Below are 18,758 nucleotides of genomic sequence, written 5' to 3'. Positions count from 1 at the left end.
AACTTCGTGTTCATAGTATCATCAGTTAACAAAAATAAGGATATGGAAATAAGGAATAGTAGTGAAGCACGCAGCATTACCCAGATTATACATTACTGCATATGTCATTCTTATAATGCTATATTATAAACTGAAGTAAGATGAGCAATGGTCTTATCTTCAAATTACATATACAGGGTATTTCAAATTAAAGTATCCCTATTCAGAACAATCTATAGAGAGAACCAGTAGACAAAATATCCTCAAACTTAGTGGGTGCCCTAACCAGATTGACAATAAAAAAAAAAAAAATTAGTTGAAAAGTAACCGATACAGAAAATATAGCACTAAGCAGGGATAAAATTACATTTATGTGAACTGGATGGGATGGGATTGTGAAATGATTCGGAGTCAATGACAAATGAAGTTATTCAATGATGTCTATTTCACTAATCGCATAACAATGTGATACAAAAAACATATCACAGAGATGACATGCAACATGAGAGATCTGGATAATCAATGGATGTAACGGATGTATTGGCCTCTGTACAGGACCAATAGCTGATACTGCCATACAGCATAATGCAATTGATCTGTTGAAAGATTTCACACATGATGTGTGATTTTGTCTTTCGAATCTGCCAGACGAACTATGTCCCATTGCCAAAAGTCACAGTTGTTAAGGCCTGGTAACATAGTGGCCATTTCATAGAAAATGAGCAATTGATTACTATCTACTGTGAAATGTTGAAGCAATAATTGTTGAACTTCAGATGTTATTTGGGGGAAGCACTACATCTTGCACCAACACTGTTGTGTGTTCAGGCATCCTTTTAGCTGCAGATGCAGGATGATGAAACTGCCTAACAAGTCTCGATAACTCACCGTGACATTGCAGTATGCAGAATTCACTCTTTTTCACTCACAGTGCAATATTTCCCCTATCAGTCATGTTTTGAACAATTTTTTTCATTACAAAATCTCTTCCCTGTGATTTGGTTAGGGTACCACTGGTTCTCTCTACAGATTGCTTTGGATAGGAGTACTTTAATTTGAAACATGCTATATAAGTATTCTTTTCTTGAGAATCAAGCTCATGTCATGATCCATAATTGGTGATGTATTTAAGGGAAAACTCTTAATAGATAAAAACAGCATTCACAGAGTTCCCGATTTTCCTTTGTACTTCATGCACAGTTTCCAAAAATTAACTATGGATAATTTCAGATTATGATTAAGTGTGGAATGATATGAATTTTCAATTATTATTTTTAACCCATTATTTGTAACAAGAAATAATGCAGCTTAATTAACTGAAGTACCTATTACAGAACTATTAAAAACTGACTCACCATCATCCAAAACATCAGACATTTGCAAAGATTTACCCCCCCCCCCTCCCCCAACTGGCCAGGACATCTACAGGCATCCAGCTAAATCTGGATATGATTCTGCAACACCTATTGAATAATATGGATAAGAAGAGCAGTTCGGTCTCACTATTTATCCACCTCGGTCGGTAGGGATGTCAAATGCATTTTTTACCCACTGACTTAATTACTAGTTTCACAACTCTATTCCAAAGTTGCATTAGTAAATATTTTCTAACTAATTTTAATCAAATTTTAAATAAGCATATTATACATTGGTGTACAGTTAGAAAACTTTGTACCACGAAGCATAGAAGAGAAATACAATGGCTCAGAAGAAATTTCATTCTATAAACCGAACTCCTTTGAAATTGGCAAAATGAAGATACATGCCAATTAGGCATGTAGCTTTAAAGAATTAAAAAAAGTAATAAGTTACTTACCAAACATGACCCCATCCATCTGACAATCACTATTGCCACTTGTTCTGCGATTCTTACTAAAAATTAAGATTTATTAATGAATAAACTTGAAAATGAATGAAATGGGAAATTTAAACTAAAGAAATACACCTGACACACACATTTTTAAATACATGCACATTTTTCAAGGTTTTTTTTTTTTTTTTTTTTTAATTCAATGTGATATGAAGTCTTAAAAAAAAGTGGAATGTCCAAAAAACAGTAAATATATGCTGACAAGAGATAGAAAGAGTTCTAGTAGAGGAATAAAAGTGCCACTATCCTAACCTATCAACATTAATTAAAACACAAATTAGCAACATTCCTACATCTAATTTAACATATTTAGATGTAGGAATGCTACATGCTAAATATTTGAGAATTGTGTTTATTCATATTTCTTAGAAGCATAATTCATCACTAAGAAAATCAAAAAGATGTTCACTGTTAATTACACAACATTTTTCTGTAAGGGAGGGGGGAGGTTGATTTAAATGGATAGTTACTTTCCTTTAAGTAGATATGTCAAAATCAAATGAGCCTTCAGAGGTATTTCAATAAATTTTGATGATGTCCTTCAGCTGGAAAGACTTGGGTTTTGAATCTCATTAGGACGAAGCACCTTTATCTGGATTTTCCAAATGAAAGCAAGTTAGATAGATACATTTTTTTTTTCTTTGTTGTGGTTCCAGCCCATGAAAGGTTATTAGTAAACCACAAATAAAATGATGGTACAACATGAGAATTTCATGCTGGCTGAGGCATCATTTGTAGAGTGGGTGGGCTAAGGATTTTTTTGTTTTTTCATTTTTACCAATTCTAAATTTTTTTGTAATTTTTTATTTTATTTTAATTATTTTTACATAGTCTGGAAGCTGTGCTCTAAAGACCAAACATGGAATTTTTTTCAACTTCAGGTCTCCAATAATTGGGGTAATGATCTTAACACTGGATGATGAAATTCATCTCCCAAAGACAATCAGAAACATCCATGCCCATTGCAGGATTCAAGCCCATGACCTACTGGTTGGAAAGCAAGTAGATTAACCACTCAGCCAAATAGACCCACAAATATGGAAGTGAAATGGTTTTCCCTCTTACAGAAACTTGGGTTTTTCATCCTGCAAAACAGGTAAACTAGTAAAGAGGAACACACAACTGATGGCCTTACACCATGCAGATAGTAGCAGCTGTCATATCAGAGCACTGATTACATTTCAAATAAGTCAACTTACTTGGTTAGTTGCCAAAAGGTGTGGCAACTCATATAGGTAAATATGACTTCTCCATTACTTCCACCACCTCTGAGTCTGGCTCCCACTGACGAGACCTCAATAAAGGTCAAAACCCGGTCTGGGTAGTGGCCCTATGCTTAATGCATAGCATTATACATGTTCACAAGGAGATATGCTTTGCATTATGGAAGATACTAAGACAAGTGATGAGAGCTTAGTCTACCTTTACCATGAGTTGCCTCAGTCCTGAAGATACTTCAGGTGCAAACTTTATTTGCTTATACTTGGATAAAGGATTACACTAAATTTATTATAGTCTAACCAAGTGGGAAAAAACTTCCAACATCTTTCTCTAAATCCAGAGTAATTTAATAATAAGGTGAGACACTGTTTGGCAACTCGTATAGGTAAATATGACTTCTCCATTACTTCCACCTCGAGGTCTGGCTCCCACTGACAAGACCTCAATAAAGGTCGAAGCTGGTCTGGGTAGTGGCCCTTCCCTTAATGTATAGCATTATACATGTCTGCAAGGAGATTAAACTAAATTTATTATAGTCTAACCAAGTGGGGAAAAAACTTTCAACAACAATAACATAGTTAATAAGATTTTTCTTTTCTTATTCCTTGCCTCTTCTCTCCATGTGAGTTTATACACATTTTTATGTTGAAACATTGTGTTATTAATAACTACTCCATGTCCTGAGCAGAAATCCCAGGTATTTGCCATTATTAGCTTTGCTTTTTTCTCCAATTTTTCCAAAAATATTTTTGCATGCCTGACAATCATTTCCTACTCTGCTATTTAGATCCCCAACAATGACCAACTTATCCTTTCTCATTGTGTCAGTTGCTTTCTCTAAAGCCTGAAAAAATTCCTCCACTTCTACCTTAGTAGATGTGGGACCATAGGCACAAATAAGTCTCATTGTCCAGTTCCCCATTCTGATATTTTCCCACATTACTGTACTTGCTATTGTCTACCATTCATGCTATTCCTTTTCCCTGATTGTAACTGCCTGAAAATAACCTTTTGTATTCATTGCTTAGAAAGATTTCGCCAGTTTTTGTCTTTTTTGTTTTAGTCACCCTTATTATGTCGATCTGATACTTATTCAATTCCTCAGCCAGCTCCATTTCTTTGCCATTCTGGCTTCTTATGTTGACAGCACTGATCTTGAACTCTGATGATGTTGGGTTGGGACATGTTCTGGGATTTGTTCCAGTAGCTGATTTTTTGCTGTCCTTCCTGATTCCCTGGCAAAAACAACAGGGGGGGGGAGGCTTGTTTTACTGGCCGATGCCTCAGCCAGCATGAAATTCTCACATTGTACCATCATTTTATTTGTGGTTTAAGCCAATAAGAATACAATTTGGTCAGCTAAATCCCAAATTGTCAGCCCATCGTTGTTCGTTCAGTATTATCCAGATAGATACCTAACAGGGTGCATCGCAAGATGGTGAAGAATTGGACATTAGGTCAGAAGGCCTGGTCTGTTCTCTGTGTTCCTTTAAAGGCTATGTGGAAGTCTCTTCTCAGTTATACAGCTTTGACCCCTTCATTATACATTCATAAAGATTTATTATTTTTTTTAATCACATTTAACATACTGGTTTATATAGGAGGCCTGTGTAGCTCAGTGGAAATGGTACTTGCATCCTCTGCACTAGGCCTCACAAAGATAGACTGAAGTTCAAGTCTAGTCGATGAATGAAGGATTTTCTATTTCTATGCCTAGATTCAGATTCAACTGGTTCCTGAGTTAGTCAATCTTTGGAACAGGCAAGTGGGTTTTAATCTCCCAGAAACTCAGGTTTTTCATCCTGCAAACTCAAGAAAATCAACAGTAGAACAGACATTTCAGACAAAACATATCCTGTTAAGGTTAGTTACCAAGTGATGGCAGCATTTGTTTGCCTGTCTTTTCATAGGTTGCTGTTTATAGTGGGTCTTGGGCCAGCTATCTCTGATTGGCTACCGATGGAGATTGAACTGCCCATCCAGTCTCCAAAAGCTAGAGAGGGTTAAAGGGCCTTGTCTACTACCACCTATAAGGAAATAAAAGGTGTTAGCTGATTTTTTTTTTTTTTTCCAGAAAATTGCTGGTATCATACAGCCCTCCTTTAATATAGCAATTGCCTTTTTCTTACTTGATTTTATAATTAAACCATGATGAAAACAAAGTGCAGTGAACCTTGATGAAAATATTAATAATACATAATACATTGGTATAGGAAATTATAGGATGCAATTAGAAAAATATTGACTAAAGAGTCCTTTTTTTTGGGGGGGGGGGGGTATGATTACTAAAGGAAGATTGAGAAACTGATTTATAAGGAAAATAATATCTATCAGATACCTTGTGATTAAGATTTTTGGACATATGAGACAACCAGGAATGACTGTAGATGTTTGCCATTGAAAATTACATGACCTGCAAGCAACATTGTGAACTAATGCAACCTAGAGTTAGTAGAGAATGCAATCAACTTATACATACAGGATTTTCTGGTAGAAGACAAGTCTTACATAGATGCAGATTTCTTATGAAGATGACAAAGAAACTCTTGAAAAACATTCATGATTCAGATTTAAAAAGACAGATGAGCAATGGTGTTCTCATTACGAGATTTAACATTACTTTATACTCATCACTGTTAATTGGGTTTCTATTCACATACTTCTGTCACTTGGCCTTTGTTATAATTAGGACTATGCTGCTCTACAACTCCTGACCACACTTTTTCCTTATTGAGCAAAAATTCTGCAGATAAATTTCTTTATCTGGTAAACCAATATAGTCACAGATGTCAAAATTAATTGAAAATTTTGAAAAAATTTAATGGAAAATGTTTTGCTAACAGATTGCTTACATTGATCACAGTATTATTATTTAAGTTTTTAAAACAATCAGTAATACTGAAGACTGAAAGTATCCACAACTGATTAAGAACTCAATTTTAAACTGGTCTAGATTCAGAATAGAATATCTTAATGTCCTCATAACAACAGCTTGGCAGGAATGTGTTAAAATTAATATCCTATTAAAATTGATTATAAATTAATTTTAAAAACTTACATGTGAATGACGGAGAACTCTTCAGAAGCAAGATGTTTCAGCATATAGAAGCAGAAATACATTATCTGGGAAAAACACACAAAACACTCAGTAAGGATCATGTTTAAGTAGCAATTCATAGACAGTGATTATTTATAAGTGAGTGAATGAATGAGTGAGTTCTATTGACATAGTGACAGAGACAGTGATCCAATTATAAAATCTTAGAGCATCACTTCCTCATAAATGGCAAGCAATAATGTTCTCCATTTTAATTATGATTTTTTTTAAACTTAATATAATGCTATGTCATTTCATTATCTAATCAAATTGAATTTCATTTCAGAATCACTTAATTTTATTGGGTCTTATTGTAATCTTATTTTATTTAACTCTCACTAGGTGGCATCAGTAGATGGCTAAGTTCTGCAAATGGGATTAATATTCTCCATTTTAGCTTCACCTTGTGATAATGCTGAAGCACTGATGATGAACAGTTAGTTTCTGGTTGAAATATTTGCAGTAATAAAATTACTATATTCTTGTGAATACATGCGTATAATAATGCACAAGTTCCACTATGGATTCATAGAGAAACATTATGTAGTAGTAAAAATAATAATAATGTTTGATTAGAATAAGACTCTCCCATATTTTCGACAGGGAAAAGCAGTCAGTCATTCCAAGTGGAGTAAGGCTTTGGTACACACACCTTGAACATTCAAATTTATGGTGGTTATGATGGAGTAGATGTATTTCAGACCAAAGGATATTATGGTTGTATCAATCCATGTTGTACTAAGCCAGATTTCTCAGATTTTTTTAATTATTGGCAAGACAAGAAGGTGTTCTTGCAGTCTTTACTGCGCCGAACGTCCGATTTGTCCAAAGTAGGAAAGGATAGTCATACAGAACTTGGTGGATGCCAAGATTGGGGGGGGGGGGGTCATTTATTTTTAGAAAATGGAACCACGATGATAGTTTGTTGAAAGGAACAAACATAGCCACTAGATTATATTTTTCCATGGTTCTTGAGATCAGAACTGAGATGCTAGAAATGTATGGGATATGAACCTTTTGTACTGTTTCATTGTTGTTTTGAGCTAAGCAATAAGAATCAAAAATATGTTGTTTAGTCCATTATGAAAATTGTTCAATGCATATAGCATTTCCTGTAACACCTGTCTCTTCAGAAGGATGGTAAGCAGATTACTGTTCATTAGCATTCAGTAAAGTTTTAAATAAACAGAAGTAAATAATGCTTCAACCTCTGTCAGACTTATTTCTATATTAATCTCACATTTATATTCATTCTTGCTCGTTTCACTTTTTATTTTTTTAAATAGATCTATAAGATAATTTTGCCATAGTATCCTAATCTTTTTTCCAATTGTCACAAGATTTCTATATTTATTAAAATACTGTTTCTCATTCCATTTTCTATTGTGTAAATTCAACTCCGATTTTTATCTTTTTTTCAGCAGATTAAAGAATTTGAAGAATTAGAACTTATATTCAGGAAGATATATGGGTGTTATCTTTATCTCAGACAAAAGAATTATGGGCACTTTTCTGAATAATTGAGTAGCTTTAAGTCTTTTTCAGTGTTGTGTCTGGTACTGGTTAATTGCAGAGAAATATATATACAGATTGTGAAGTTAAATTGTTCATATTTGGTCTAATGCATTAAAACTAAGAACTTTTATTGTTAAAAGACCATAAGATTTAACAATTACAAATACAAAGCACCAACAAGTTTCACTAGCCACTGTCTAGCATTTTCAAGGCTGTACTGGTGTGAAAACCAATGCATCAAGTAACATGAAAACATACTTTAGTAACTGCTAGGCCATTGCATTTGATAATTCATGTTTGATGGCATGCATGCATTCGAATGCTTCAGTCAGAATCCGGTACATGACCACGTGTTGTGTAGTTTTTTGCATATTGTAGTTCTGTTGAGCTGAGAGAATTGATGAGATATTTCCATATGTCTTTAAAAACTTAGTAACTTATTTACAAAGTGATTTAGTAACTTAGCAAAAAAAAAAAGCTAAGTTACTAAATCACCTTACATTTCTGAAGAGATGTAGAGATTTTTCTGTCATCCCGAAGTTCTTAGTAGTAAAAGGACATATCCAATCTGCAACAGCCAAAAGAATATACTACAAGACTTCGTTAGCATTAATCAGAGAAAGGATACAACATACCAGGTATGAGCTTAACATCATTGACGTGAAGTGAAGAGAACAGTTTGATGAAATATCTATCAGTTTAGACTACATGACTTGGAATAACACTGACCACTTATTACATCGTAGCTATGAAAAAACTTTCAGAGTGAGTAAAATCACACAAATTAAAAAATTTGAGATACTGTATAAGAACAAATTCCAGTCGCACCACAGTCTCCCTAAGAATAAAGTGATTTTCAACTTATCAGATTACAGGCTTTCTAATCTTGAATCAGAAATCCTTAAAAGGGGTTTTAACTTTGCTATCACCTCAAATTTTATTCTTAAAATGGATTTCATATGTGGGATAAGAAAAAGGTTTTTATCATCTTCCAGAGGGTACAGCAACAAAACTGTATAAGAACAAATTCCAGTCGCACCACAGTCTCCCTAAGAATAAAGTGATTTTCAACTTATCAGATTACAGGCTTTCTAATCTTGAATCAGAAATCCTTAAAAAGGGTTTTAACTTTGCTATCACCTCAAATTTTATTCTTAAAATGGATTTCATATGTGGGATAAGAAAAAGGTTTTTATCATCTTCCAGAGGGTACAGCAAATAATATCAGATTCAATAGTACGATTATTCTTGCCTCAGCAAAACCACCAATATCTAATACTACTCCATATGATAAGAAAGCAATCCGCAATTTACTTAACAACAAAGACATTATAATAACCAAAGTGGACAAAGGAAATTCAACATTCTCAACTCGAAAGATTAATTTAATAAGATTAACTTGTTACTAGCAGACAGTTCCACTTACCAAGTCTTAAATAGAAATCCCATCATGAGTAATCATCTGGAGACTAACGCTCTTATCCGCAATATGACTGGTTGGTTGGATGAACTGAAAAAACAACTTAAATCCTTACATCCTATTACTCCACGCCTTTATGGGACACTGAAGATTCATAAAGAAAACGTATCACTTCGTCCAATAGTTGATGGAAGATCCTCACCTACGTACTTACTAGCAAAGCATCTGGCAAATTTAATGAAAGGAAAAATTAGACAAACGGAGACCTACATTAAAAACTCTCGACAATTTGTGGAAAAAATCAAGAGTATCAAAATATCACAAACTGACATTATGGCTAGTCTAGATGTAGTGTCCTTATTCACTAATGTACCAGTCGTAGAGGTGGTCAACATTATAAAAGATCTCTTCCCTCAGGACATCACCCAGTTGTTTCATCATTGCCTGAAATCAAATTTCTTCAAAGTAAATAACATAGTATACAAACAATCAGAAGGTCTAGCCATGGGTAGTCCCCCTGTCACCACCATGCACAGACCTATTTATGGAAAAATTTGAAAAGGATATTTTTTTCACCATTTCACCTAAACCATCGATTTGGTGGAGATATGTCGAAGTGTTCATCATCTGGAAGGATACCATGGAAAACCTTCATGTTTCTTAATAAAATCAACTCATTACATAATAAGATCATATTCACTATGGAACTGGAGAAGAACAAAGAACTACCCTTTCTTGACATACTGGTGAGGAGAGAAGATAACAATGTCCAACTGTCCATTTACAAGAAACCCACAGGTACAGGTATATATATACATTATTTGTCTAACCATCATAGTTCACAAAAATACAGCATCATTCATATGCTCCGTAATAGAGCCTTAAGGTCTATTTCGAAAGAAGTAGATATACAGAGAGAACTGTCACTAATAGCTAACACTATCTCTGAATGGATATCCTTCTAACATTTTAAACAAATTGCTTTTTAAAGACAACCTCCAACAACGTGGAACGGAGTCCCAATATGTGTCCACAGCTGTCATTCCATATATTAATTCAGTATCCACAAAATTGGCAAGAATGTTAAAAGCTCATAACATCAGAGTAGTTTTTAAACCAACTACCACGATCAGACAAGTCTTAAAATCACCCAAAGATGAGGTACCTTTCTTAAAATTTCCTGGAATATACGAAATTCTATGCACGTCTGGCCTTTCTTACATTGGACAGACCTCTAGAAGTTTTGAAATAAGACAGAAGGAACATGTGGGGGAGTCGATCACAATAGAATCATCACATCTGCTTTAGCTCATCATTTCTCAACATCAAATCACCTTATAGATTGGAAAAACAGTTCTATGCCTTACATCGAGAATGACTACAGACACAGAACTTTCAAAGAAGCAGCAGTGGTGCTACGCACAGGCAATAATTTAAATAGAAATCAAGGTGCTATTCTTAAAGACATATGGAAATATCTCATCAATTCTCTCAGCTTAACAGAACTACAATATGCGAAAAACTACACAACACGGTCATGTACCGGATTCTGACTGAAGCATTCGAACGCATGCAAGCCATCAAACACGAATTATCAAATGCAACGGCCTAGCAGTTACTAAAGTGTATGTTTTCATATAACTTGATGCATTTGTTTTCACACCAGTACAGCCTTGAAAATGCTAGACAGTGGCTAGTGAAACTTGTTGGCTCTTTGTATTTGTAATCATTAAATCTTATGGTCTTTTAACAATAAAAGTTCTTAGTTTTATATATACAGATTATTAAAATCATTTCATTCTTAATTTGTGTCTTAGTATACATTGTTCATCATACTGTATTTTTCTTTTGGCAGCACTGCCTTCTCAGGAAAAAATAAATACAAAAATTGTTTTCTGTAGTGAAAGGCAATAATCTACCTCAATTTTCCTTTTATTTTCAAATAAATGAAAACAGAAATAATTACCTCTTCTCCTTTATTGAGTCTATCAGCCAAACTGTGCCTGTGGAGAAAAAAGGTAAAAGAATATATAATATTTGTAGTAATGCAAATGTATCTTATTCTTAAAAAGAAATGAAAAATCTGCAGGAAGGCTGGAAAATAATTTGCCAATCTTTCAGCAAAACTACAGGTGATAATTTACAAGTGAAACCTGATATATGAAAATGGATTTACTAAAGCATTTTTAAAAGAACTTAACATAGTATATTTTACATTCTTAGTGGACAGTAAAAAAAGACCAATCTAAATTATATACACAATCCTGAATATAATTTCTTGGCATCTTTAATTTATAAAGAAGTGAAAAAACTTGTGTATATGGGAAATATGGCTTTTGCATTACTTCAACTTTAGCATCGTGTAAAGAAAGGCTGATACGTGCTTAAAAACTATCAAAATCAATATCAGTAGCAGACAAAAACTGCAGTCGTTAAACAGATGCTCTGAAAAATGACCAAAGCTCTACACACAGACTGTAAACCTCTCCCACCAATCCATGGTGAACATGGTCTGGTTTAGCATAATGTAGATAAAGTTGAAGCCTTTGCCAACAGTCTAGAGAAGCTGTATAGTCCAAACTACATCCATGCAGATTTAGACTCATCAGTAGATATACATCCAGGAATGCTGTTTGCTAAAATGAACAAAGAAATAAACCCCATACAACTGACATCACCTGCTGAGGTATGGGAAATCTTCACCAAACTTAATAGGAAAGCACCAGGCCCAGACAGGATTTCTAACAAAATTAAATGCCTGCCACAATGCGATAATGCACATTGCTGCTATTATTAATGCAATATTAAAATTTCACTACTTTCCTACATGATGGAAAGTAGATGTAATCTTAATCCCAAAACCAGGAAAGCAGCACACCTTTCCCAAATCTATCAGCCAATTAGCTTACTTTCCTCCCTAGAAAAAATAGCTGAGATGATAATACTAATAAGAGTGCAGAAAGTCACTGAAGAATTAAATCTCATCCCAGATGAGCAATTTGGATTCCTGGAGAACAGCTCCACAGAACAAGTTCTCAGAATTGTGGAATACATCAGTGTAGGGGTTCAAATGGAAGCAGCACACAGGGGCAATCTTCCTGGATATTGCCAAAGCATTCAATAAAATATGACATGAAAGGCTTCTTTTCAAACTCCTGCAGACCAAATTTCCACTAGGACTGGTCAAACTTACCACATCATATACTTCAGTGATTGCAAACTCCAAATGAAGCTAAGGGAATTATATCATCTGAACTCAACATCACTGCAAGCATCCTCCAGGGCTCCCTACTATCACTTCTACTTTTTGCCATCTGTGTGGCTGACATCTCACACACCACAATGACCTATATGCAGATGATTCTGAAATAATGGTCTGCTTCTTACAACCCAGAGTGGCAACCGAAAAACAGCAAAATGCAGTCTCAGTACTAGAACAATGGTTTAAAAAATAGCAAAATCGATGTTAATGCAGACAACAGTAATGAAGTGCTATTCACAAGAAGACAAGTGTCCCTGGAGGGCAAAGTTTGCCCCCCCCCCCCAATTCCATTGCAACCAGTAGCCAAATACTTAGGAATACAACTAAATAAAGGGCTTCACTTTACAACTCATGTCAATCATATCTGCTCCAAAGCAAATAGGGATGGGACAGTTACACCAGTTACTGAATTCTCAGAGCTAAGAACAGAATTCTGCTATACAAGACACTGATCAAGCCAGTCCTGATGTAAGGCTCACCCATGTGGAGTCACAAATGGAATTTCAAACATTAGCAAACTATAGACAATCCAAAACAGGACATTGTTTTGGGACACTGTTTACAAACAATATCCCAAACCCATACTGAACAGGTAATTTTTCTAAAAAATTACCTGCCAGAAGCACAAAATGAGAGAGCCAAATGCTTAATAATATTCCTAGCCCATTATAGTTTACCACATAGCAGTACACTAAAACAAATATCTCAGGACAAACATACTGAACAAGTTTTTAAAGGAAAAAAACACTGATGGTCAGTAACCCACAATGTGCAAGCCAAGTGCTCAATAATATTCTTCCTTAATCTAGAAATTTCATTGCAAATCCAACCAAGGTAAAGGATCACACGTCCAATCAATTCATCTTGCCAGAACAGTTACCTTTGGTATCTCTTCTGGGTCTTGCTCCCAATGATTAGATCTCAATAAAGGTAGCAACTGGTCTTGGTAGTGGCCTTTCCCATAATGCATAGCATTATACACATCCAAAATGATGTGCGTGCTTTGCATTACGGATATTAAGGCAATTAATGTGAAGTCACTAGCCTCTATATACAGTAGCCTAGTCATGAAGTTACTTCATGACTATGCTACTTGTGTATGTAGGCTAGGTTACTTCATACCAACTTCTTTTGCTTACTTGGATAAAGGATTAAGCAAACAAAGTTTGCTTAATCCTTTAACTTGAATTCCTTGTTCTAGTAACTGAAACAAGTTACTGATGCACAGAAGAAAAAGGGTAAGTGAGAGGACAGAACTTTGTGGGACTTCAGCATTAATTGCATAATTAGAAGATGGAGAACCATCCATCATCATGCAATGTGCATCCAGTGAGAAACCACAAACCCAGTTGCAGAAGTCATGGGACAGACTAAATGATGAAAACAGACCAGATAGAAAGCCTTGAGATATCTAGTGCAAAAACTTGAGATTCACCAGACATCCATGGTGCTTTATTCAGAGGTAGGCAACATATTGAGCAGATCTGTTAAACTGAACAGCACTGGAAGAATCTATACTGGCGGTCATTTATTAGTTGAATATTTTCCAGATAGCGTAGGAGTTGGTTGTTGATCTGATCGCTTCATCGTGAAAGGTCAGAGAAGGCACTGAGTGTTTGGAATGGTTGGGAAACATTTACCAAAATCATCTCTGCAGGCATTTAAAGAAAAGGTATGATGTAAGTTTCCTGCTTTTTAGCTCTTTAGAAATCAATTTTTGATACATCAATGATTTTCTTGTAGCGTTTTTTGCTTTGATGCAAGCAGTGAGACAAGGTAACCAGTTCTTGATAGCCAGTTGTAGTATGCTTGGTTCTTCATTTGTACAGTCTTGACAACACACCTTTTGGAGAACCATGCAGAAGCACATAATAGATGTAAAACAACTCACCAAATCCATCTAACTTCATAAATACCAATAGCAGAATACTTACCTCTTATACAAACTGAAGTTGTGCCTTCTTGTCTCACACAAAAACCATCAGATAGAACTTCTGCTCAGCTACGATTCCACCTCTCTCACTCTCCCATTCAGATGGCACCATTGTTATAGCACCCAAAGAAAAAGCTGATCTCCTGGCATCTCTTTTTCCTCTGACTCCTGCATAGATGATGAAAGTAAATCACCTCCTCCCATACCAGCAACTGAGCACCTGTGGTCTTTTGTCAAAAAGATATAAGAACATTAGACAATCTGAACACTATGAAATCATCTGGTTCAAATGGCATCTCTTCTGTTGTATTCAAATATTGTGCTCCAGAGCTAACAGGTATCATCTCTTCAATCTTCTATACTGAAGCTAAAACTTATTCCATCTCATGGAAACAAGCATACATCCAAACCATTCTAAATAAGACAAAAGCCTATCAACCAACCACAATCATCTCAATTCTCTCCAAAATAACAGAGGAAGTTACTAGAAGCTCACCAGTTAATCAGAAACCACCAGTATGGATTCCATCAACTGAGATCCATGGCTGATCTCATAACCGACATCACCCACCACTGGACATGTGCCATAGAAAAGGTATGGAGAAAAATGTGCTATCGCCCTTGACATTTCCAGTGCTTTTGATTGTGTTTGGCATCAAAGCCTCCTTTACAAACTGCCTTTCTATGGTCTACCATCACTCTAACTAAATGGATAGCCAGTATTCTCTCTAGTCATTCACTGCATGTCATGGATAGCACCCTCTTTCAGCTTTGCCACCAATGCAAGAATGCTTCAGGACTACATTCTATCACAGACAGTTCCCAGACATCCCTTACATCAAGATCTGTAACCATACCTTAAACACTGATCTCTACACTATCCTTCAATGGGGCAAGGATAACCTAGTCACTTTCAGTGCCTCCAAAATGCAGTCCTGCCTTTTCTCCCACAAAAGGGATCACAGCTAACCTTCCCTCATCCTCAGTAATACACTCATCACACAGGATAAGCTATTCCTCGCTGGACTAACATTTACTTACAGCCTCTGTTGGCACAAACAAATCATATCAATGGCTTCCTCAGTTTCAAATACTAAGAATTCTTTTTCACTCAAGAAGCTATTTGACACCCACCCAGCCTACTAACCCTATACAAATCCCAAATCTGTCCATCTTTAGAATATTGTTCACACGTTTTAGAGTGTGGTGCACCTAAAACCTCCTTAAAAATTTTTGATGTCCAGAGGAAAGCATTTCAGCTCATAGATGACTTCCCACAGGCTCACTTTAACCTCTATCCTACAGAAACAATGTTTCAGATCTGTCTCTTCTACAGACACTTCTATGGTCCCTGCTCTGGTGAATTGGCAAGCATCATTCCTCCATTTGCTGTTATCAAGCCTTTTATTAAAAAAAAAAAAAAAAAAGAGAGAGAGAGAGAGAGAAATGGCTACCCAATATTCCTTCTCAGCACAATTCAAACCTACCTCCTCTCTTCCTCATTCATTCTAACTATCCTCTGGAACAGTCTTCCTCATGATGTGCTTCCTGACAACTTCAACCTTGTTAACAGATTTCTTTTTATTCAATCCTTATCTGCACCTCACAAGTGACACTGATGTGCTACAGGTTCTCTTATCTCTCTTGCAGGATAAATATAAAATTTTGCGCGCGCGCGCGTGTGTGTGTGTGTTCTCTATGCTCATTTGGAAATCCAGAAAAATACTAGTAAGTACCATTTAAACTGAAAGCAAATAATTGAATTGATGCTTTTCTCAGCATCGCAAGTGATGCTGAGAAACTTTTTTTGTAGTAAGGTTTGGTGTAAAAGATGGTCAAGAACACTGATCGAGATTCTGCATGAAATCTTGCATCAGATTACGAATCAATAGCTTAATACATTTAAATTTTTTTCACAAATTTAATTAATTTTGAATTTCATTTAAATAGGATTCAAAAACACAGACAGATGTAAGAAGTGATGTAAATTGATCAATATCGTACCCAAACATATACCAATCATAGGCAACAGTCAAATATGTAATTTCCAGTGCTGTTAGCGAAGAGTGGATCTTTCCATCAGCCCAGAGAGAGAGGCGAAGCATTGATATATACAAAGGAGTTCGATCCCAACCTGATATACAATGGATTAACAAACCAGATGTACCTAAAACAAATATTTTAAATCATGTGATGTTATTACATAACTTTAAATTTTAGATGAATTAAAACAATTCAATTTTAAATGAATAAAACCTGCAAAGAATCTTGAGCTTAACCATGTTTCAATATTTTGAATCTTATGCAATTTGTTTAACATCCATTTTAATACTTCAACATATGACATTTAGTCTTCTAAAAACACCATTCAATCACAATATTTCAAAAAATGAAAAGTTAGTTACAAGATTTACACATCTGACCTATCAACAAGTCCTTAGTTCTGCCTCTGATCTTTGGCTGTGAATTTATGCTTTTTTGGCTGCTGACTTAATGCAATAATTATCATTGCTATTATTTAATTTCTGGCTGTTTAAAAAATATTACATGAAGATACATTCACTAACTCTTTTTTTAATTTATTTTGCTTTCTGAAACTATATTCAGTTTTAAAAAAAGATCACTTAGAGACGAACTATTACCAGTCCACCTACCGAAAAGCAAGAAATTGATGTCGACCCCCACCCCCTCTCCCATACATACAAATCTGCATCATGATTTTTCCTGTAAGTGTAAAAAGGACAGGCTGAAAAAAAAAAAAATTTTACTGGCAATTTCCATATTTTGTATAAAATTCAAAATACACTTATTTAATTTTATCAAAAATAATTATAATTGTTAAATTTAAATTTTAAACTTTAATTATGCCATTAGGTGCAATCTTCAACGCAATGTGCCTAATGTCGGGGGAAGGTCATAGAAGTTTACTATTCTGTAGTCTGAACTTCCATTTAATGTACTGATGTATTGATTTAGTGTTTATATATTCATAGTGCCTTGACTTGTGAATAAAAGCTTTCTAAACTTTGTAAATGTTCCTTGTTTTCTTTGTAAAATAGCTATTTTGTTATTTTTCCAGCTTTTAACTGCTTTCATTTGTGGTCTCCAACATGGAAATAAACATAATAATAATAAAAGGCATGCTAATATAAAAGTGAATGTTTTGGTTAATTAGATCATTCAGAGACAAATTGCATAACTTATTTAAATCAAAGAGAAATATACAGGATTAAAAGAATTCAGGGATCAAATGTATGAAGAGGAGGCATAAGAAAATAAAACTGTCAAGAGAAATAAAGATTAGAAGGAATGCTATAAACAAACTTGATTCTGAAGAGGGGGAAAAAAAAAACAGAATGAAAGAACAAAAAAAAAAGTTTGAAGATCTGATATATAGGAGGAAAGAAAGAGAATACATAAAATGTAAAAATTAAAATAGTAACATGATCTCTTTGTAAGTCGTTTCAAAATAATTTTTATTTACTGCTCTTTATTAGTAAAATATGCTGACAGTACAAACAAACCCAACTGAAATAGTAATCTAGCATAGGCTACTAAAAAATTGTGTGACTGTCTTTGGAAAGTGAAAAAGGACTGAACTAACAGTACAGATATATTCATTCCCATATTCTTCTAGTTCTGCATGTCCCCCCACCCCACTTCTTCCATGGCTTAACTGTCTATAAATATATATAGATAGTTTGCATTTCACTCAAGTTGTATTCTTTTAGATATGTAAAAAAGCTTAAGCATTGGTAGTTGTCAATCACTGATTTTTTGTAGTTTAAATTCAAAAAAAGGAAATAAGATTTAATTATTTAGTGGTAATATTTTACTGGTTATCAAGCATATTTGCCAGCAGTGGCAAAAATAAGATAGTTGTTCAGAGACAGTTAAAATAAGTTAAATTTTATGTGTGTGTGTGCGACATGAGTTTTCAAATGAATTTTGTTCAGAGATAACTGAGATTGGTAAGATGAGTATTAGATTTTACATTAATTTCTAATGTTTTGTGTTTATTTATTAATTAAGGATAAAATGGTGGTGAGATTGAGGTCAAGATGTACATTGGTGCAAAAGAAGAACATAAGCCATGTGGACTTATAAAAAATAGTTCGAGTGACATTAATATTATGTATGCATAGGGAGATGGTGGAGAGGTCAACCAGATGAGATGAGCGAGTGCAAGTATATAAAAAAGTGTGCCATGCTCATGGACTATGAGGTAAATTTAAATGTGAGAAGTAGCAAGTAAAAAGGCAGAGCAGGAGATTATGAGTGTGCAGTTATGGAGAGAAGCAAGAGTGATAGTAAGACAACATGTGAGGCTAACAGCACAAAAAAAATGACTAAACTTTAAGTTAACATGTGAAACCGATGACAAGAAAGAACACAACCAGCAGTAAGATAGCAGGCATGAAAGACAAAAAAGAGCATATATGACAAGGAAGGAGCAGTGAA

The 18,758-nt window shown here is 34.8% G+C and overlaps 1 protein-coding gene across 1 annotated transcript in view; it reads right to left on the bottom strand.

Annotated features, from left to right (window-relative positions):
• The window catches only part of EDTP (Egg-derived tyrosine phosphatase), a 451,026-nt gene that overhangs the window by 126,980 nt on the left and 305,288 nt on the right, over positions 1 to 18,758 (bottom strand). The window contains exons 13-16 of the mRNA XM_090399919.1: positions 16,302 to 16,464; positions 11,069 to 11,105; positions 6,129 to 6,193; positions 1,796 to 1,851 (exon numbers count right to left, since the gene is read on the bottom strand). Coding sequence (XP_090256045.1) covers positions 1,796 to 1,851; positions 6,129 to 6,193; positions 11,069 to 11,105; positions 16,302 to 16,464 — 321 coding nt within the window. The remainder of the gene's footprint in view (positions 1 to 1,795; positions 1,852 to 6,128; positions 6,194 to 11,068; positions 11,106 to 16,301; positions 16,465 to 18,758) is intronic.

This window comes from Typopeltis vanoorti, chromosome 1 (assembly GCF_054136105.1).
Source record: "Typopeltis vanoorti isolate ZY-2024b chromosome 1, IOZ_Tvanoo_1.0, whole genome shotgun sequence".
NCBI classification, from domain to species: Eukaryota; Metazoa; Arthropoda; class Arachnida; order Uropygi; family Thelyphonidae; genus Typopeltis; species Typopeltis vanoorti.
The sequence above is the reverse complement of the archived record's forward strand: the minus strand, read 5'-3'. Positions and strand labels throughout refer to the sequence as shown.